The following is a 22,944-nucleotide window of genomic DNA, read 5'->3' as shown; positions in this document are numbered from 1 at the left end:
CTTTTATTGGAGAGCATGCGAGAAAGTTTCGGGAAGACCACTGCCATATTTTCATAGATGAAGGTTATTCTCTAATGACCATGGCTCCGATCCACTAAAAATATTTCGTCTTAAATCGAATAAGAAACTATGTTCAAGGTTTAAAATAACCTGATTTATGATGATCCATCATGTCCGTAGTTTTTTAACGTGATTTTAGAGCACGACATTGTTTTTTGATGTTATATATGTGTATATTTTATCATTAGAATGTACACATTTAATGATAAAATATACATTACAAAAAATTTGTTTTTCTTCTGATCACTTGCATCGTTTCATAGATGAAATGAGTTACCAAGTTAAAAATGACAATTAAATTATTTTACTTATCTCTTTGTATTTCAAGGTGTGTCGTCAAAAAGAAAAATATCACAATATCGTCAATAATTGAAGTTTTTAACAAGCTTGATGAAATTCGATGCATAGATTTAGACCAAGAATTTGTTATACTATCATTTTGTTTTCCAAGTTTATGAATGCTGATATTTTCTTGGACTTAATGATATGATATGAATTTTATCATGTTATCTTTTAATCTTCAAAAAATGTTTTTAAAAAATCTTAAACAGCCAGAAAAGGATGGTGTTTGTTCAGTTACCATTCTTAAATCTGACCTTTAACAATAGTTTACGTTTGTAAAACACATCTGTAATTGTCAAAGATTGAATAATATTTCAAAAAATATCCGTCTATTGCAAGATATTGAAACTCATAGTCTACAGAGTCGATTGGAAGAAAATCTATTTTATTTTATTGTTAAATACTGCACATCGAATGAAGAAAGTAAAATGTTTTTCTCCCCGGTCTTTCACACAATACAGTACGTTTTGTGCTAGCTTTGCCTGGTGATAAGGTCTCAGCTTCGGAACCGGAGGGTTTCAGGCTCGAGACCCGATTCCACCGAAGAACCGTCGTGTAAGCGGGTCTGATGCAAATTAGATCCGTCCGGACCAAACGTCCCCCCGCTAGTGTGGTGTGGTGTGGAAGTTTGGAGAGGGGTTGCCAGCTCAGGTGTCGTCATTTTCATCTGACCACTGTTCAAAATTACGACATTGGTCCCAAAATAGACCTAGTGTTGCTTTAAAAAACGAAACGTTAATATAATTAAACTAATTGTACTAGCTTTGTAATAAAGTAAAGAAATCGAGTAAGCCTTTTAGTCTCTTTCCCGTTGATCGATTGGGGACGAAGTTTGACACATACCTTTCATTTTGTCTTCAAGAACATTTACCAAATTTCATTTGTATTGTTTATTGAATTATTATGTTCATATGTATACAGGTAGATAAAGTGACAAACAGTTCATCAGTTGATGGATGTTGTCCAAAATTAAACGTAGGTATACTGTTTTGATGAAAAATAATGTACTAAAATTCATCTTTCTAGTTTGTTGCATTTTTGAGCATAACATTCACATACGTATGAAGACTTAGGCAGTGGCAAATTTCCGACTAGATAGATTATACAGTGGTCTCAGGGGGCAGGCAGGCAGGTCTGTCAAAAAGATGTTATTTGCCTAGTTGCCATAGAAATAAATTGACAAAACACACAATTTCTATAAATTCTAAAATATTAACATCAGGAACCTATAGTTATATATAATCAATCAGTTTCGTTATATTTATTTAATCACTTGCGGTTTTTATAAACACCGACCATTTACTTAAATTATAGTGTGTAGAAACGTCGATGCTGAGCAGTCATGAGTTATAATAATTAAGCATATGGATTTCCAATAAGTTAGTAAAATAAAACCAGTGGAAGTGGTCTCCCCGAATCTTTCTCGCATACTCTCCTATAAAGATCTCATTCCCCTTCCTCTACATAAAATTGGATAAGGCCACAAATATGATTTGTGAACGATAGTTAGAAAATATAGATCTTTAGCGTGAATCTAGCATTTTTACTGAATTTATAAATAGAATATATATTTTGGGTGCCTTTTTGCCGGCCGATTGACACCAAAATCTGATTCGGAACTACAGTTGTAGTCACAAGATAACATACCGAATTTCATTTATATAAGTCATTGCATTTATATGCATGCGAAAATAGAGACTGATAAACGATCAGCCATTCGACAGATTTGGTTTAAAATTTGGTATGTGTCTATATTTTAGATGTTTAACCTGCGTACAAAATTTCATTCACCTTTGCGTGTGTGTGTGTTGTATTTATCGAGTTCAATTATACTCCAAGAGCCCAACATACTTCTTGTGAACAGATTTCATTCAAAATTTGGCAGAAATCTACAAACATGGTCGTAGTTTATCTATCTCAAAGCGTCTTTCAGTTACAGTGTGCACAGACAGACAAACATAATACTAAAAATGCGTTTTCCGAACTCAGGGAGATATGAAACTCAAAGAGTCGTCAAAAACTCAAGTTCAGATTTTTGAAGATTACAATACTTACTCTATACTTCGTAGAAAGTAAAAATTTAAATAAGTCATTCATTTGATGCTAAATTAAATGTGTGTTCAAATGTGAAACCAATTTAAAAGTGGAGCCTCAATATATGTGCATTGATTAGGGTAGCAAAATGTCAAAATCTACCATTGGAGATAAGTCGACATAGTCAGCCCTGTAACGGATTTGATCCAAAATTCGATGCAGATTTATAGTTCCATTAATACATCAATGTAAGCTTACTCTATCCACTTCGCTGAGATTTTGAACTGTGTTCAGAAACACACATGGACTAACAGACTTGATGCTGAAAGGTTTCATTCAAAATTTGATTAAAAAATCGTCAGGTTCGATATAAAAATTGCATATCAAATTTTATTCATCATCTTGATGCGATTTTACTTTATCGTGTTCACAAACAGACAGACAGACTGAATGACGTATTCTCAATTCGTCGAGATTCATCAAAAATTTCACGTCACGTTTTCTCTTCAGTAACAAAATTTTTTTATTCATCGAAAATACAGGGTGGTTATAACTAAACTTCCCCTATAAACAGCATCATACAACGCAAACGGGTGAACGGATTGCAATGAAATGTGGTATATAGACTATACACGAGATGCGCATACGGAATTTGGAAGGGAAAAAAAAGTTCCAAAATGTCCCCCAGAGGGCGCTTTTTCTTGAAAAACATTAATTTTAACACAATAAACGACCAAAATGGAATACAGAAACAATATTAACATTTATTGACTACTTTCTGATCACCTTGTCATTGAACCACATTAAGTAAAGGTAAGGAAAAAATAACAGTACCCTGCTTGAGGGGGGAAAAACAGTTCAGTTTCAGAAACAAGAACAGATTAGGACGAAATTGCACAAGAGGAGCAGTTGTTAATTGTGACCAGGAAGGATGTAGGAAAAGGTGCTCCACGTTACCACCCTCATTCACCTTCAAAATTTCAAGTCGATGGCCTGTGTGTTCAACAGCAGATTATAACGGATCAGTTGTGATGCTTCGCACATGAAGCATTATGGAGTTCTTCAAGTCATTCAACGTCGCAACAAGACACCTTCATCATTGCAGCCGGAAACATCGACAGAAAACATGACAATGACTGCAAATGTTTCTTACCCTAACCTGTTTTGCATAAAGCTTCCTTTTCTTCGCAAGCACGCAAATCTCGACATTTTTCTAAAACTGACAACTTTTCCCGGCTTTACATTTTATTATTTATAATTCTTGTTCTGGATTGTTAATAGTATTTCTGTATTTCGTTTCGGTCGTTTATTGTGTTAAATTTAATGTTTTTCCGGAAAAGGCGCCCTCTGATAGACATTTTGAAACTTTTTTTTTTTTTTTTTTCCAAAATTCTGTGAGCGCATCTCGCGTATAGTCTATAAATCAAATTTCGTTGCAATCTGTTTGTGTTGCATGGATGCTGTTTATAGGGGAAGTTTAATTATAACCACCCTGTGTATTAATTAGCAGACAAAGTATATAAAATTTAATCACACACTCTCATATAGAATGAGGAAATGTGGAACTATAAATGGTTTGAAGACAAATTCAAGAAGTCGACTAGGAAATTTATCATAAAGAAATTATTTCAGTAACTATGGCCTGTCACTTACAGCACATGGTTGCGTGTTCAACTTTCTTTCAATAGAAAGCAAATAATTATAATTAGACAGTCGACAGTTTATTCGATGACAAGAAAATGACACGCAGTACAAATTGCAGCTTCAAATAGGTATGAGTAAGATAATTACATTTGCGTTTAGCAGACAATGTAACAACTAAGTACTATTTGAACCGTGACACTGGCATTCAGTTCCAGCTATTTACTGCACCGTCCATTGTATTATTCGTTTAATCACCTTGGAAATCTGGAAATTTTTCAAAAAACCTAGATTTCTTCATGGATCGAGATCCCCGTTAGAATTGCGCAGAAAAAATTAACAATCTCGAAAACTCTTTTAAAGCCTTTTTGTTCCAGATTCCTTAATATTTAAAAACAAAATTATTTATATTTTTGACCTCGCCCAAACTGAAAAAAATTAACCTAAATAAACTTTCAGATAATTTTTAAAAAAGAGTGCCTCAAAAATCTAATCGTTAAATAAAATTACTTTTTAAAAAATAAAATCGGGGGAGTCTCAAAATCAGAGATTTCATATGCTACAGTGTTATTCAAGTAATTCCCGCTAATAACTTTCATTTTTCTTTGGATATACATAACCTTCATTTCTTCTGTCTCTGTTTTTCCTTTTCTAAATTTCATCACAGAACATAATTTTTTCCCCTTTAAATTGGATTACAGGCGTCATTTTTTATTTCCGTTTTCCTTAAATTGCTCTGCTTTTTTTTTCACATACTAATAATTAATATCCTGCTGTTATCAACTTATTTGAAAAAAAGATTAATGAAGGAATGAACACAACTTCAATATGATTTCAGTCTTCGATTTATAAATCTCACAGGCACTAGATAAAAAAATCTAAGCATGCATAGCATGTATTGACTTGAAGAAAGTACTATTGCCTGAATTAAACTTTAATAAATGCTAAGAAATGAGCAACCCAAAAGCAAAGATTATAAATATACATGTATTTTACAAGAACCAGTGGGTAGGGAGAGCGCATTCGAAAAGCAAGCAAGTAAACCTTTTCTTCCTGGTGACGATTCATAAAAAACGGTGATTTCATGGGGGAAAATCATTTCAATTTGCCGCTCAGTAATCATTAGAATTCCCCTTCAAGGGTCAATTAACCGCAAAAATACTCGGATATTACCGTACGTCAAGAATTTCAAATACGTAAACTATAAAAAAATAGATGTTTTTATAAGATATTAAATCTGTGTACCAAATTTTAATTATCTATCTTCGTTTTGTAGCTATCATGCTAACTTATATTCGAACAGATAAACAGATTTTCTCTAAACGGATGTTGCTGAAAATTTGATCGAAATCTACAAGTCTAATGTGAAGACCGTATACGAAATTTCATCCATCTAGCTCGCGTTTCTGTGTCATCTTTTGTCACAAACAGAAAATTTCCGAAAATGTGTTTTCGAACTCAAGGAGATACAAAACGAGAAGATTCATTAAAATCTCGAATTCGAAATTTTTAACGATTGCAATATTTTCTCTCAATTTTGAATACGAGAAAGTAAGAATGCCAATTGAAGCATTTTTTAAAGAAATTTTTCTTGAAGCCAGCGCGAGACAATATATCACATGGCTTCAAAATTTATCAAATGAATTTTTATTCAATAAAAAATTTAAAATTATTTAAGTTCAAATAAAAGCAAAGAAAGCATTTTTTTTTTTTTTGCTACAATTTTAAAGGTTGCAAAATAATGTGATTTAACGATTCGAAGAAGCAATAGAATTTTGAAATTCATTATAATAAAAATCTTTCTTATAAACTGTGTCCATAACTAATTTCTGAGAAATTATATTTACAAAATTATATTCAACCAAACAAAATTTTTACTATTCAAAAGCTATTTAAATGGTGTTAAAATAATTTTTATGTGATAATATGCTTTGATGCTATGAATTTATTTTTTAATTAAATTTCGAATTAAAAGTTTGAGAAATCCGTTCTTAGTGTGCAACTAATGCCAAAAAATAACTTCCCGAATTTCATGCTCCTAAATTCAATGGCTTTATGCTGGGCGTTGCTCAGGACAAGACTTTATATATAAAGAAAGATTTCATTGGGGAAAAAATTTCTATAAGAGTTATAAAAAGAAGAAAATCCTAAAATAATAGAACCCAAATCCCGAAAGAAAAAAAAAAAAAAAAGAAAGAAAAAATTGTAAAACTTTTTTTTTATTATTCAGTTAAAAATATTTAAGTACCAGATCCAGCAGTTTCTTTTTTTTTTTAAATCAAAACACATTTGGCAAGATTAGTCCAACAAATAAAAAAAGTTCAAATGGATGGGGATATTCAAAAAATATCGCGAAAGATATCACGACCACTGAAAATTTAAGGTTTCGAGTTAAAATTTCATCATACTAGAATGACCAACGTAATTACATACCACAATTAATTACTATTCAATATAGTACAGTTGAATACCTGTAGTAGGTCGTTCAAGCGATTGTTCAAAAAAGACATATTAATGAAAATGATGATCGAATATGTTAGTGCTTTTAAAGTAGCTTTTCCCATGTTCGATATATCGTTTTGGCGCAGCAAATTCATCCTGCTATTTTCATATTTTCCGTTGATCGGACCATATCGCATATTCTTCTTTAACAACACATAAAAATATCAATGTATACTTACTTACCAGACATAACTTAAATTTAAACATCTAAAACATTAAAAATTGAAATGTTTTTCGGTTCGCAATAAGTATGGTATAGTACGTATTTCGTACTGCCGCTTCCATATAACTATTCCAGTATTTCAATAAATAGCAATGCACATTGTTTAAGAAAGAGAAAGGGCGGAAAGAGAGGGGGGAAAAGAAAGAAAAAGGAAAAAAAAAATCATTAAATTTTATCTTAATATATGCTGGAATCCCTGGAATACTTCGAATTCCCCCCCCCCCTTTTAATTCTTTTTTTTTTGGTACATCCGGTAAACAAGCCTTTACGACCATGATTTTGAATGATCATATTCAAATTGCGGGAAACAAAACAAAAAGAACGGCATTCTTCGCTTCACGAGAAAAGTAAGTACTTTTTAAGGGCATTTTCTGAAAATTAAGCACTTTTAAGGTGCTTAAAAATGTTTTCAAATTTAAGCACTTTTCACTACGCTACGCACCCTATTATTCAACAGTGATATGATAGCTAATAGACTTTTAATATTGCTAATTTATCTTTCCACTTTATATAAACTCTTTGAATGCTATTGATATCCAAACTACTGACTGAATTTTTTAAAAATCATTTAAAAATGCTATAAAAAATAAGATAGGTTATAGTAAAGGTTTAAAGACAATAAAATAGTTAATTAAAAATACATCATTCTGCATGCTTAGCACAAACTACCATTCTGACGCAATTATCAGTGCCTTGGAATGCAATTGGAGCTGCAATTATCAGTGTCTTGGAATAAACAAAATGTAAAAATCCATAGCAGTGACAACTTTTTTAGAATGCAAATATTTTCAATATAAAATATCTTTATATATAAAATGCTATAATACACAAAAAAGCATTTTAAGATCTGAAATTTTATTTTTTAAGTATCATGAGAATATTAGTTGAACCAAGCGATTTTCAAAAACCACCGAAGACTTATTCTCTCCATAAGTTGATAATTTTTCAAAAATATATAGAAATCTATGATTTCAAGGCCTCCTCTATTTTTACACTACTTCAAAGACACACTACGTATGATAATTCTACTTTTCCACAATTTCAATTCTAATCAGTGAGTAAGTAATTTTTAAAAAAAGTCTCAATCGAAGTTCATTTTGAACATCAGCTTGAATCTTTTATAAATAGAACCAATGACATGAATATTTTCAAACAACTCACCAATCTGAGGAACGAAAATCTTAAGGATTTTTTTTTAAATGGCATTTTTTGAAGGAGGTGGGGTAATACAGATTTTTTTTTTCCTTTTATGTAACACAGCCTATCGTAGATTTCAATATTTGTTATTTATGGTGGTTCTTTCTTGAAACATAGTAATTTGTGAAAACTGAATGTATTCTGACTGGTTTTAATACAGTTCTTACAATGAATATCTTTAAATTAGAGAGGATATAGCCGATTCTATTTGGTTAAAGGTCAAAGTTTAACCATTGGGGATAGATCTTTTGTCTCTTCATTTAAACATTCTAAACACAATTTATTGTACAATGTGCTAGTAGTAAACACATTTCCAGCTTTCTAACAAGAATGTTGCTAAATTCAAAGACTACATTGGGGGATAAAGTGTTCACGTGCAAAAATTGAATTAGTAAATCAAAAATAAATCAAATAATTTCTTTCATCAGTAAAACATATTTAAATAATTTTAGCACAAGGATTCTAAAACTTGCATTCACTTATGATAGTTTATTGGGAGAAAAAATATGGCATAATTTTTGTTAGGTGCTAATTGAGAAAATCTAATTGCGCAGGAAAAAATTTCTTGAGCATCACTTGAGGATTCAGTATTTAACGATGAAGCTATTCCAACATAATACCATAAAGATCATTTTAAAATTTACAAACAACGTGCTACTGATTCTTTAAAGTAATAACCACATATTCATTCTCAATACTCCAATTAAAAAAACCCTCAGAAAAATTTAATTCAAATTTAATTACCTTTAAGAAATGATCGAAATTGGACTTATGATAATTAATCCAACACTTTAGGGTAACTTATTCTAAATTTGAAAATTTTGTCGTTTCATTCATAGGTAGCAAACTAATACATTATTTATTACTCATAAAAATATTCTGAAGTTCTATCTGCATTTTATTACCGAAATTTATCACTTTAAAACAGAATTATCACATTATTCTTTGAGATTTGCCATTGATAACGTAATGTAAAAAAAAAAAAAAAAAAAAAAAAAGTAACTTTTTGGCAAAATTAATTTATAAATGCCCAGAGTTAAGAAAAAATATCTGATGAACACAAAATACATTTTATGATCAAAAGAAAAGCATGCGGGCAGAGATTAAACTAAAAAATAAAATACCCGAAAAGAAATATAAGCAGCATAATTTTCATCAGAAAAAGAGAAACAAAATTAGAAATCCACATTTGTTACAATAATATTATATATATACAGAGTAATTTAAAACTAATGTGTAAAAGAAAACAGGACAGCTAATTTATCTGACAGAATACTTCATATTGTTAAATAAACACATTCCAAATACCGTTTATTGAATTAGTTTTCCAACCATTTTATTTTTACAAAAATAAATACATACTTTTTACATATTTAACACCTTATTTTAAGCATTAAGTAATGTATAAGTATTGCGAAATTCATTCATGACAAATAATTAAAAACTGCCACACTTTTTTTATTCACAATTCTCTCTCACTTCTTTAAAAACAGCAGGAATCATCCTTATTGCATTTCATTGTTTGATGTTTATAAGCCAATACATTTCAATTACACATTACAAAATAATGATATATAAATATGAACTTTAGCAGTCCATAATAATTGCATAGATAGTTTATAAACTTTGATTTAACATTCATTCAGAAAAAGGCAATTACATCATTTTTTTTAAATTACAAAACACATTAAAGAAATGACCATGTTTACGGCTTAAAAAAATAGTCACCACAACTGAATGAAAAGTATGTGATAATTAAATTTAAATTAAATCAATGCTGAAATAAGTAACTTTCGGGAAAAAAAATCATTTATTAATTTACTTATTTTTTTACTAATGCTAAACACAACCAAACCTCATTCTGAGAATGGAAATTTAATGGATAGAATTAGCAAACTCGTACTTATTAAGTAACCAATCAAACATAACAATATTCACACTATATATATCAAAATCATTAACATTAATCTAAAGCACATAGGTATATTCACAAGTTTACAGTAAGGCAATATTATAGCATTACAAAATTATGATTTAAAAATGCTAACTTTAACAATGCATAATAGTTGTACAGTAGTTCGTAAACTTTGATTTGAAATTTATTCAGAAAAAGTTATTATATCAACACTTTTTTCTTGGAATTACAAAATGAATTAAAAAAAAAAAATGCTTCCTGTTTTAAAAAAATTATAAGTCACAAATGAATGAACAATGTGGGATATAATAATTAAATTTTAAATACAATTATTGAAGAAACAAGCAACTGCGGGGAAAATGGCAGTTATATTTATACTTATAGCAAACCAACCAAACAGCATTCTGGAGTAAGGAAATAAAGTTGATACAATTATGAATCTCATACTTATTAGGTGGTCAATAAATTATAATAATAATGTTGATGCTGTATAATGCGAAATCATTAACATTAATCTAAAGCACATAATTCACAAATTTGCAGTACAGTAAGGCAATAAGTAAACACTTCAACAGAAATACCAGTTTGGTTACATTGGTCCGATAAAATACAAACTTTATTTTAAGTTGCATTTTTATGCAAATATGTAAAATTACCCTGACCCTTGCATAAGGAAAAACTTCTCCCTTTAATAAATTGTTACTTTTCTCTAGTTTTTGCATTCAAAATTCCTATTTTCTTTCAAATAAAACTCGATCTCAAAAACAGATTTAAATTAATGTTAATAGCAATTAAATATTTTATGTAATTAATTTATAATCCAAAGGGGAATAAAATTTAAAATATATTTCATCAAAAAAAGCATAAAATGGCAAATTGCAGAACTACATACAAACCAATATAAATAATGCCTTTTCGGTTCTAGCTGAGATTAATATTTAATCTCGTATAATTTAATTATGGCATTTTGTTAGGGTTTTATCCATTCCAAGAAAAGTTTGTATCGCACAGATGTTCAATGCTACAAAGTTAGGTTTGCCACAAGTACATTATAATCATTGGAACATTAAATTCTCACAAAATACTGTGTTATGTAAAGAAATAGAAAAACTATTTCCACTTGCTTAAAAGAATAATTTTGATTACAAATAACTTATTATACATAAATTATTATTTAATATTTCATTCACGAATGAAGATTCGACTCAATTTTATTAAATAAAATTCAATTTCAAAAGCATGGATAAAACAAACTTCAACAACAATTTTTTCCTCACAGAAAAATCTCAAACATAACACCTTTCTTTCTTATTTTGCAAGAAAGAATACACACTTCCACATTTACTCATTTTAAGTATTCAATAATGCACATTTAAAGTAATTTATTATTCATTGAATGTTAAACAATATTTACATAAACTAGTCTTCAAAACAGTCAAGAGTATATGTTTTCACCTTACAGAAACATACTATTTTAACAAGAAAATAGATTTAAATGGTTCAAAACACAAGAAATAGTTGAGCAAGTTTAATAAATAGTGATACCAAATCTTATAAATAATAATACCAACAACTTTATTTAAATTAACCAGAAAGGTTTATATTAATAAAATTATCACATCAAATATCTTTACAAATGAAATTAAAGAGCATGGCTCAGAAAAATTATTCAACAGTAATAGAAGAATGGATAAAAACAAATAACGCAACAACTTCAACAATTTATAACGTTACTCAGGATTAATGAGTAGAAATGCGATGGCAGTTTGTTGATATATAAATTTATATATAAAGAGAGTATCTCCTCGAAATCAAGGTCAGGCAAGAGAGTATTTTATTGCAATTACACTCAGGCAGTTTGTAGATATACAAAATTATACATAAAGAGAATATTTTATTGCAATTACGGTCAGGCAAAAGAGTATTTTATTGCAATTACGCTCAGGCAGTTTGTAGATATACAAAATTATACACAAAGAGAATATTTTATTGCAATTACAGTCAGGCAAGAGAGTATTTTATTGCAATTACGCTCAGGCAGTTTGTAGATATACAAAATTACACGTAAAGAGTTTTTTTTTATTGCAATTATGGTCAGGCAAGAGTATTTTATTGAAATTACGGTCAGGCAGTTTGTAGATATACAAAATTATAGAGCATCTTCTTGAAATTAAGGCCAGACTATATCACATGTCGAAAAGTTTTATTGAATGACTACAAAATAAGTTTTCATCCAAAAACTTACTGTCAGTTCATTAACTAACACAAATAGTCAGAAGAAATCCTTTTTCCTTGAGCATTTTTTAAGGATTTCAAAAGCAATAGTCATTCATGTTAACAAATTCATCATAGGATGAGTAAAAATCAGATTTATTATATTGCTTTGATTTATTATTTTTAATACTAATCACAAGAATTATTATTTTCTTGAAATCCCTACAAAATATATTTCAAACAATAAATCAAATAAAAAAAATTATATTGATATTAACATAGACATTAATATTGAATTCAATGTGATTACAATTCTTATTAAATTTAACAAAGTCTTAAAAATAACAATATATGTTACTGAAATACTAAAAAAAAAATCAGAGAAATATTATGAATATGGAAACATAAAATTGAAACCATAAATATTATAAGTATGGAGAATAGATCCACAGAAGGCAAAATGCTTTAAAAATTTAAATTTTTAAAAAATATCTCAATTTCTCCACTTTTAGAGGCTGAAAAACAATATTAAAACAATTGCAGTGAGATTTAAATCAGTGAAAGTGTTACAACAAGAAGCAATTGATAACGAATTCAATCTATGAAACAAATCTGTCACTTTCGGAAGAGATTTTAATGTTCTGTGACGTGTTCACAGGTGAAACATTAAAAAACTATATGAAGCTACATTTTACTACAATGCATATATAAAATACAGTACAAATAAAATAGTCACTTTCATAAAAGACTTAAATTTTCGAATTTGCAAACACTTTACAAAACTAACAAAAAGTGAGAATATATTTTATAGAATTGCATTTTACTACAGTATGTAATAAAATAACAGTATAAATAAATCTATGATTTTAGTAGAATATTTAGACGTTTCGATCACGAATATTTCGTGGAATGAACATAAAAAGAAACGATTCTGTGTGTAAGATTTGTAGAACTATATTTCACAACAACCCGTAATAAAATGCAAAGACAAACACATATATATATATATAAAATTGAAGAAAAAATTATCTGGTTGCCAACTAAATTAAAATTTTAGTTTAAATGTTGATAGCAGTATTAATATACTTTAATTATAAAATTAAAAGTGATATTATTCTTTCATTATACAAAAAGTTGGAAGATGAAATCTTGGTATTCCTCAAGCAGAAATGAACATGAAACGAAAATTCAGAGAAAGAAAATAAATCAATGTAATTTTTTTAACTGTTGTGTGTTTTAATATTTCCTTCATTAAGTGAAGAATATACAAATTTAATAATACACATTTCACAGCTACAATTAAAATTAACCTAAAAATCAAACTGCATGTTAATTATGAAGGTTAATTTAAATTGGAGCGGGACAAGCATACTTATGAGTGACCATCAACTTATGTAACTATAAAATAAATGTAGTAGATTTCATGCATCATTTAGAAATTATTAAATTGTTTCTGTTCACAGTAAATAATCTTGATTTAAAATGAGTTTTTATTTGATTATTCTTCAACTCAATACTTTTAAAATATGTGCATTTTGTATTTAATTAAAAAGGCCATTTTAATACCATACAAAATTATAAGAATAAAAACATGATTCATTTTAGCTAGGCACAAAAATAAATAAGCCAAAGCAATTAATGCCCAAATGAGTAATAATTTGTTCACTCATCACGGTTTGAAAACGTAAAACTATCAATACAACATGCGGAACAATATAAAATATTATAAGTAAAACAACTCTACTTTCAGCTTAATTACATGCTCAATTTTGAAGCCATGAGGGTTATCAAGAGTTTGAACCATAACTTTTAACTGTGGTTTGATTACAAAAATCCATTTGCAACAGTTATTAAGAAATTCAGTTTGCATCATGTAGGAATAAATGAACTAAATGCAACTTCTTAATCGCTTAAGTAGAAATATATTTTAAATTTCACTCAAAATTACTAAATAAGTACTGGATAAATTACTGAATATGTACTGGATTAAACTTAGTTTAATTTTTAAAAATTATTACAAATTATACTTTTTCAGAAATTTTTCTTCAAGTACAATTGATGCTTATGAGAATTTTTGCATTGAGTTGAGATATTGTTTTTAATGGTGTCTACTGAACACTAAAGATCCAATTGTACTTACAGGTTATGCAACATAAAATGCATGCCCCCATCATCATCAGCTGAATAATTCTTTCAAAGGATTGAGATACTAAACTTAAACTATCTTAAGTCATTAAATCATGAAATCTACAACTTTTAGAAATATCAGTGATAAAAAAATTGATTTTCCCTTTAACATGACTAGATTCTTATGCAATCATATTAAATTAATCTTTTTCTAAGCATGAAAAAAAAAGAGAGAGAGAGAGAGATAAACATGCTTCCAAGCTGTCTTCGGTACAAGATATAAAGAAAAAGATAAAAATTTTGGCACCTTCGTCAAAGTATTTAATAGTCCAGCAAAATGCATTTTAAAGCTTAAAAAATGTCTGAGGTAAATATTGAAAGAGAAGCAGGTTTTGAAATCTCTGAATGAATTTTAAAACATTGAATAAAGGGGGGGGGAGAGAAAAAAAACCAAAAATGAAATTCGTAACTGCTATTTTCTAATTTCCTTCAAACTTTGCAGAGTTAACTCAGCACTGATAGGTACTCTAAACAAATATAAAGGCGATTCTGTTAGAAAATTGATAATTTAAATGAATTTGCATCATCAATCAATCTTCTCCCAAGATTCCAGGATTCCCTTCTTTTCCAGAACAATGCAGATTTGCCATCTGTGGTATTCTTAACTTCAGTAACATGGAGGAGAGGAAAATGTGTCACAAAAAATTTAAGGTAACAAGACAGAAAAAGGCAAACTCCCAATCCTCGTGCTTAGTTTCATAGAAATTCTCATCAACAATGAGGAAGAACTTGAGTTTAATTAAAGCTTGGTTACTAGGAAGATACTGTCATGCTAGATAGCTGTAGGTGTCTTTTTCAGTGCGTTCCAAGTATTCTTTTTCTATTAAAATATCTATACATTTCTGTAAATAGAAAGAATTAAAAAAATATTTATTTTTCACGATTCAAAACTAAAATTTTAATGCAATAATTGAAAATTTCTATTAAGCATTTATAAAGATTAATAGTACATTTTACACTGTTATTTCTACAATCTGAATTTTGATCTTCAAATTGAGACAATTTTTTAAAAAGATATTACTTATAGACACATGACACATGCAGTCTTTTATTTAATGCATTTGTTAATTGCTATTAGAATCAATAACGGCGAAAAAGTTTAGTGCTAACAATAAAATGTGAAAAAAATCTTAAACATGTAAATAAAAAAATAAAAAAATTCAAAAATGCAGATATGATATTTTATGAAGTCCTATATTAAGCAGTAATATCTTGAAATTAAATGAATATTCTGCAAAAGAGCAAAAAATTAAATTTTAGTATCTGAACAGATTGAAATATATATAATGATAAAGAATTACAGAACCACAATCAAACTGTATACATAAAACTCTATATATTCAATTTAATCAATCAGTGATTTAAAACTTTGTCATACTAAACATTATCTTGAAGGCACACACATACAATGAAATAATTTCTAATTAATCTAAATTCTAAAAATAATTTCCTAATCATTCGAGCTCTGGCTTTATTGCAACTTCAACGTATGAGCTGTGTAACTTCTGAGTTTTCCTACAAGACTAAACACTAAAATGGCAAATTCCTTTCTAAATTCCAAAAATAAAAGTTTCAAATATTTTCTTGCCATCTCTCTCTTTCATGTTTTCTATCTTTCCAGTCGATTCATCACACTACTCTTGTGATGGCTTTAACAAAGAGATTTCGACACGAGGTAAAAATTGGTCCATGAAATTCTGAAGAATAAAAATTGTTAAAGAAATCCATGCCTTTTTCATCAATAAATGCTTTCCATATATATATATACACAATATGAAATCGAAAGTATTAAGTCATTTTTTGGCATTTCACAGAAAATTGATGACTCAATTTAAACCAATGGTTTTGTCAGCTGCGCACAATAATCGCATGCATTTTCATAAAAACCATGCATGTATTAAGGGAAAATAAAGAGCTTTTAAAAAAATATCCCAAATTAAACTGTATTTTGTTGATAATAAGCAGATATTTCAGTTTAAATATATGAAGCACATACAATATGTGACAATGTGCCAGCACAGCATAATATTAAAATTCGAAGTAAATACTCAAAAGAAATATGAATATTTGCAGTAAATAATTTTTATTGTGCATGTATAAAGCACAGCATACTGTCTGTCGATCACAAGAATAGCTCCCGCCAAGAAGTCTGTCTAGTGGCGGTCTCTGTAGTAACAAGACTAGTTCATTTCTAATGGGGATTAAGCATGTAGGGAATTCGCGGAATTAAAGGTTACATCACGTCATTCGTCTTTAAAAGAGTTGCACGCGTTATCTTATCCTTGTGTTTATTTTGCTTTTGCTTTTATAATTATTTGTTCCTTACTGGTTTAATTGATTTTGTTAATTTGCTAAACTTGCAAGATGGCCTTTAAGTTAAAAAAGGGTGAAATTTTGAAATCACAGGCACGTAAAATTGTATATAATGTTGCGGAATTTTGTTCCAGTGAAGCTTCATCGAAATCTGCGTTAATTCCACTCCCACAAGCTCTGAAAAGGGCTTCTCAAGCAACTGGAATTTCTGAAGCTACAATAAAAAAAAAAATAAGAAAGGAAGTTTCATCATCGGGCTCATCGACAGTTTTAAAATCACCCGGTAAACACCGTAAAAGACCTAGTGAGCGAAACTGTGAAATAGACGACTTTGACAAGTGTGTTATACGGCAAACAATTCAAGACTTTTACATAAAAGAAAGGAAAGTACCATCCCTCAGAAAATTACTACCCGTGTTGAAAGAAAAAATTGGATTTTCGTAGCAAAAAGACACATTGTGCAAAGTCTTACATTCAATGAATTTCCAATGGAAGAAGTGCATTAATAATAGAAAAGTACTCATGGAAAGACCAGATATTGTTTTTTGGAGACACAGATATTTGAGAGAAATGAGATGTCACAGGAAAGCTGGACGCCTGATTGTCTATATTGATGAAACTTGGGTAGACAGCAATTTGACATTTAAGAAATGTTGGCAAGATGACACAGTTTTGGGAGCTACAGCAAATGTTAATTCGAAAAATAGACTTATAGTTGTTCATGTTGGGTCATCAACGGGTTTCCTTACGGGTGCTTTACTAGTATATAAAGCATCAACAAAAAGCAGCGACTATCACGGGCAAATGAACTATGAAAACTTTAAAAAATGGGTGTTGGAAAAACTTCTTCCAAATTTGCAACCAAACAGTGTCGGATGCATGGATAATGCACCGTATCATACGACTGTCGAAAACCCCACTCCAACGAAGTATTCTACAAAAAGTTATGATAGACTGGTTGAAAAACAACGGAATACCCTGCGATTAAAAAATGCGAAAAGCGGAACTGTTCTCTCTTATAGACAGTAATCGTCCAAAAAAAATTGTCTATAAAATTGATAATTTAATAGAGAAAGAAGGACATGAAGTTACCCGACTACCCCCTTATCATTGCGATTTGAACGCAATCGAATTTGTGTGGTCCTCTGTAAAAAGAATGATAAAGGAACGAAATGTTACTGGCGGTTTAAGTTTGGACGATCTGAAATCTCTTCTTCAAACAGCTATCACTGAAGTTACTTCGGCAGAAGGGGCAGCGCATTGCAAACACGTAGAAAAGCTTGAAAATAATTATTGGGAGAAAGATGGACTGTTAGAAGATTTAGTGGACGAACTGTCATTTCAAATTGATACCAATGATGATTCTGATTCAGAAGAAACCGAAACTTGTGAGAGTGATTTAGAGGATTTTGAAATGCTTGAATGAACATTATTTTCGAAATTTTAACGGTATTTTATTTTATTTTAAAACTGTTTTGCCTTAGAAATTGTTGGAAAATACATGCTGAAAGTTCAATAATCAACGAAGTTCTGTCATTGTATTAATAATCTGAAGTCCTTGATAATTATTAATAGTTATGAAAATATTAAACAATTATTAAAAAGTTAAATAATTACTTTTTTATTGTAATAATTTTCATCTTTATTGCATATTCATTAACATTTCATTTTTATGTCTAAAAGTTTAAATATTATTATATAATTAATATATTAAACATTTTTTTCACTCTTTATAAATCAATTAAAAAAATCGCCAATACATCATCAAGGTGATCAGTAAGCCAATATGGATGCCTTTCTTTTTAAATCCCCTATTGAAAATAGAGCAGGTCTTGTTTCCACGGCAACAGACTATCGTAGACATATTGGCGTATTCTTGAGGTAGACAAACACTATTACTTTTTCATTATTTCAAAACCAAATATATGTGGCAACTTATACAAAAAATGCTGCTGAATACTGTTAAGGTATAGGAAGCTGTTAATGACATTGCAGCAAAATGAATTTCGGCTATTCTCAAAGAGAAGCAAAATGATAAGGAATTTTCTATAAATTGACATTTCTTAACTGAATAGCTGATTAAACGAATGCATAAAAATTCAAAATACATCTGTATACTTACAAATAATGTATATAAGTTAATTGTAAAAAAAAAAAAAAAAAAAAAAAAAACATTATTATAAAGAACAGTAAGTAAAATTTACAACATTATTCACATTGGTACAAAATATAAGAAATCTAATATTATGTATGTAGCATAAACTGTATAAACAAAAGTGCAACAACTTTGTACTTTGATTATTTTGTAGATGCTTTATTTATTAATTTGAAGTAGGATCATCGGATGCAATACTCTTTAAGGAAGGCTCTATAGTTATACTCTGTTTCACCCTAACTTGGCAGTAGTGAATATTCTACCATGCCGAATCGCAGTCGTTGTCAAGGGAACTGGGTTACTTTAAAATACAAAGTTACAAGAAATGTAGATCGCTAGGCGAAACTTTATCACCCAAATTTTTCGCCAAATAATAAATATTTATTAACTTTATTAGATTGTCATTTTAAATCAGAATTAATTCTTACCTTATTTTCATTATTTTGTTCAATATTATTGGTACATAACTTTACTGATTTATTAAAATAATTTCATTTTAAGTTTATACTTATTTATACGCGATTGAATGACTATTAAAATCCCATATAATTGAAAGCAATGCATAAGTGAGAGTGGCTAAAGTTTTTATTTCTTAACTGAATATTCAATATCAAGAAGTTGATTTTTCAGAGATTGAAGTTTAGAACTGTTAAACAAAATATAATAATGGTTTTGAGTAATAAGCCTTGCATTAATAACAATGTATGACATTATTTGCGATGAAACAATATGCAGTGCTTAATAAAAAGTAACGTTAAACTGAGATTTTTTTCAAATGTTTAACGGTTTTCTCAATAAAGTCTAAAAATTAACAAAAGGAAGAAATTTTAAAAAATTTAAATTTTCGAATTAATACAATAATTAACGTATTTATATTAATAATAAATAATTTTGCATATTATATATATATATATATATATTCATGAAAATCAAATTTAAAAGTCAAACATTATTAATTTATTCCAGAAAATCGAGTATTTACAAATATATAAATACGCTAAATATTCAGAATATCGTAAATTATTGTATTATAAAAATCGTAAAATATTAAAATTCGAAGTAATTGAGAATATCAAAAGAGATAAATTATTTTATGGGAAAAAAAACATACTAAAGTTATTCAGAACATTTAAAAAATATATTAATTATAATATGCATTATAAATGAGACATCAAATATCATCAGCACTCATTAGTTCTGCCTCACTGTCACTTGAATCACTGTTCATGGAAATTATTAAATTTTGGTTTTCGCATACTTCCTCTACAAGTCCGTCAATTTCCCACATTTCTTTCTCTTTTGTTGTTACATGGTTAATGCATTTTTTCCAATTGTCAATTATTACTTTTTGTAATGCTTGGATTACGAGCTCCTTTACATCATTAAGCTTAAAAGTTTTATTTTCGCGTGCAACATGTCCTTTAATTTGACTCCAAATCATCTCGATAGGATTTAACTCGCTGTGGTAAGGTGGCAATCTCAAAATTGTATGTCCATATTTTTCTGCAATAGTTTCTACTCGATATATATCATAAAAATGTTTCACTTCAGAAACTTTCTGCAAAAGTTCGATTTTAATCATGTCTTTATCCCATGAAATATGCTTTTGGGATAACCATTCTTGAATAGACTTTTTAGTCCAAGAAGTTGTAGGAATTTTCTCCATTTTTACAGAATGATAATAAGCATTGTCCATTACGATTACGCTGTTTTTCTTCAGTTTAGGAAGAACACTTTCTAGCCATTTTTTCAAAATGATCACCATTCATCTTGTCATGATAGTCACCAGTTTTTTTCCCAATAAAAATCTCAGCTGCATCACGAACGAAACCTTCTTCGCTTCCAATATGTGTAATAATGAGTCTTCTTTCTTTTCCTTTTGGTGCCGACAAACCTACTGTTTAATTTGAAGAGGAGGCTTCGTAGCTACTTTTAATTTTAGTACAGCCTGAGTAAAAACTTTAAGGCCAGTAAAAATTTTTGAGAAAATTCAAAATGAAATAAAAGGGATTCAAATAATATTAATTATTAAAGTTCATTGATAAGAAATAAAGGCCATAAACATAATTTGTAAATACATAATTATGAGAAACATGTAGTTATTTAAAAAGTTAGTATTTCTGCCTGAGTAAAAACTTTAAGGCCACCAGTCATTTTTTTAAAATAAATATAATATAATCGTGTAATTACCATTGTAACTACTAGCTTCTGACAACGCTGCAATTTTCATATTTGTCATACGTTTCTTCGAAGTATTGGTGATCTTTGTGAAGATGGCGAAGGGTAAGAAGTTAACTGATCGTGAAAGAGGACAGATTGAAGCTTTGTCTTCAACAGGAATGAGTAGTCGTGCTATTGCGATAAAGATAGGAAGATCAAAGACTGTAGTCAATAATTTTTTTAAATGGAAAGACAATTATGGTAAAAAGAATACTGGGGGAAGACCTAAAGCTTTGTCCTCGCGTGATGAAAGAAGAGTTTGCCAACTTGCATCTACTGGAAAGTACTCAACCAGGAAGGTTTGCCAGGAAGTACTCCGAAGTAAGGTTTAAAAGTTTGTCAAAAAACGATTTATAACACAATTAAAAGGTCTGGAAGGTTCACTTATACAGCAAAATTGACTAGGCCTCAGTTACTGCAGAGACACAAAATAGAGCGTTTGAACTTTGGCCAGAAAGTCATGATCTGGGACAACCAATGGATAGAAATTATTTTTTCTGACGAAAAAAAATGGAATTTGGATGGACCAGATGGTGGAATTTCTACTGACATGATATAAGAAATGAAAAAGAAATATTCCCCAAGCGCCAATTAGGTGGAGGGTCTGTATTACTTGGGGCTGTTTTGCTTACAATGGTGTAGGGTCAATTGCATTCGTTTCAGGTAGAATGAATTCACAAGGATACCAAAATGTCCTTACAAATCATCTTTTGCCAAATGCTGAATGTCTTGCTGGAGAAAACTGAAAATATCAGTAAGACAATGCATCGATCCATTCGAATAACAGCACAAAAAATTGGTTCCAAGTCAACAATGTTGAAACTGTGAAATGGCCAGCTAGATCACCTGACCTCAACCCAATCGAGAACCTTTGGAGTGACTTAGCAAGATGAGTTTATGCAAATGGGAGACATTTTACATCAACAACAGAGCTGAAATCTACGATCAAAGATGAATGGTATAAAACCAACACCACCCTTTGTCAAAAACTCATTTCATGCATGAAAACAAGAATATTTGAAGTAATTCGAAGAAATGGCTCCTACACAACCTTCTAAGAAGTTGTAATTTTTTTCTTATATGTTATTTTTTATGTTGGCCTTAAAGTTTTTACTCAGGCTCAAATATTCATCTGTGTGTTCTGTAATATTTTCTAATAAAATATTTGCAAATTAATTTTTCTACTTTTTCTACTTTTATTTAAGCTTAATAATTATCAATCAAATGATATTTTAATTCCTCAGTTTATATGTTTCCATTTTCTCAAAAATTTTTACTGGCCTTAAAGTTTTTACTCAGGCTGTATCTTGCCATACTCGACTCTGAGAATGGCCTTCATTTACCCATGTCTCATCAAGATAATAAACGGGCGTGTTTTGTTTCTTATAATGAGCAATTTTTCTCAAATAATTCCTCCGCCACAAAATAATATCTTGTCTCTCTAGGAGTAACGCTTGTCTTTTTCTTTTTTCAAAAGAAAATCCCAAGTCTTTCAATATTCTGTAAAGCGCTGTTCTGCTGATGTTTTTGGAAAAGATATCTCTATCATCGTTCACAACTTTTAAAACTTTATCTAATGTTGGGATCTCATTTCTAAGAAAAAATGCATGAATTTTTCGTCGAATGCAGGATAAGGTAAAGTCATCATATTTTATAAGTCTTGATTGTTTACCTTCTGAGCCTGGTCGCTTCTTTCCAGGGGTACTTAAAGAACTGGATGCCTTTTTTTCTTTTTTCAAACGGAAAACTGTTCTTTGTGAAACGCCCGTAAGATGCGAAACTTTGTCAACGATTTGATTGATAGAGTCTTGAGGGTTTTCTTCTCGGAGTCGAGAATAAACATTTAATATGTTTCTACGTGCTGCACTTTTTATTGGTTTCCCTCGTCTTGAAGGCGTATAGAGCGTAGTCGGTGATAACACTTTTTCAGACATTTTAGAA

The 22,944-nt window shown here is 29.5% G+C and overlaps 1 protein-coding gene across 6 annotated transcripts in view; it reads right to left on the bottom strand.

Annotated features, from left to right (window-relative positions):
- Positions 1-9,310: 9,310 nt before the first annotated feature.
- LOC129958284 (cullin-1-like) overlaps positions 9,311-22,944 on the bottom strand; it is a 78,957-nt gene continuing 65,323 nt past the window's right edge. For 5 of the 6 annotated variants that reach the window (XM_056070631.1, XM_056070634.1, XM_056070632.1 and 2 more), the window contains one exon: positions 9,311-15,157. In XM_056070631.1, coding sequence (XP_055926606.1) covers positions 15,083-15,157 — 75 coding nt within the window. In that variant the 3' untranslated portion in view covers positions 9,311-15,082. Of the gene's footprint in view, positions 15,158-15,686; positions 16,013-22,944 lie in introns of those variants that run through there. The other variant, XM_056070635.1, reaches the window with a different exon arrangement.

The sequence above is a fragment of the Argiope bruennichi genome, chromosome X1, assembly GCF_947563725.1.
Source record: "Argiope bruennichi chromosome X1, qqArgBrue1.1, whole genome shotgun sequence".
Lineage (NCBI taxonomy): Eukaryota > Metazoa > Arthropoda > Arachnida > Araneae > Araneidae > Argiope > Argiope bruennichi.
Note: the sequence above shows the minus strand (reverse complement) of the source record. Positions and strands in the feature narration are given on the sequence as shown.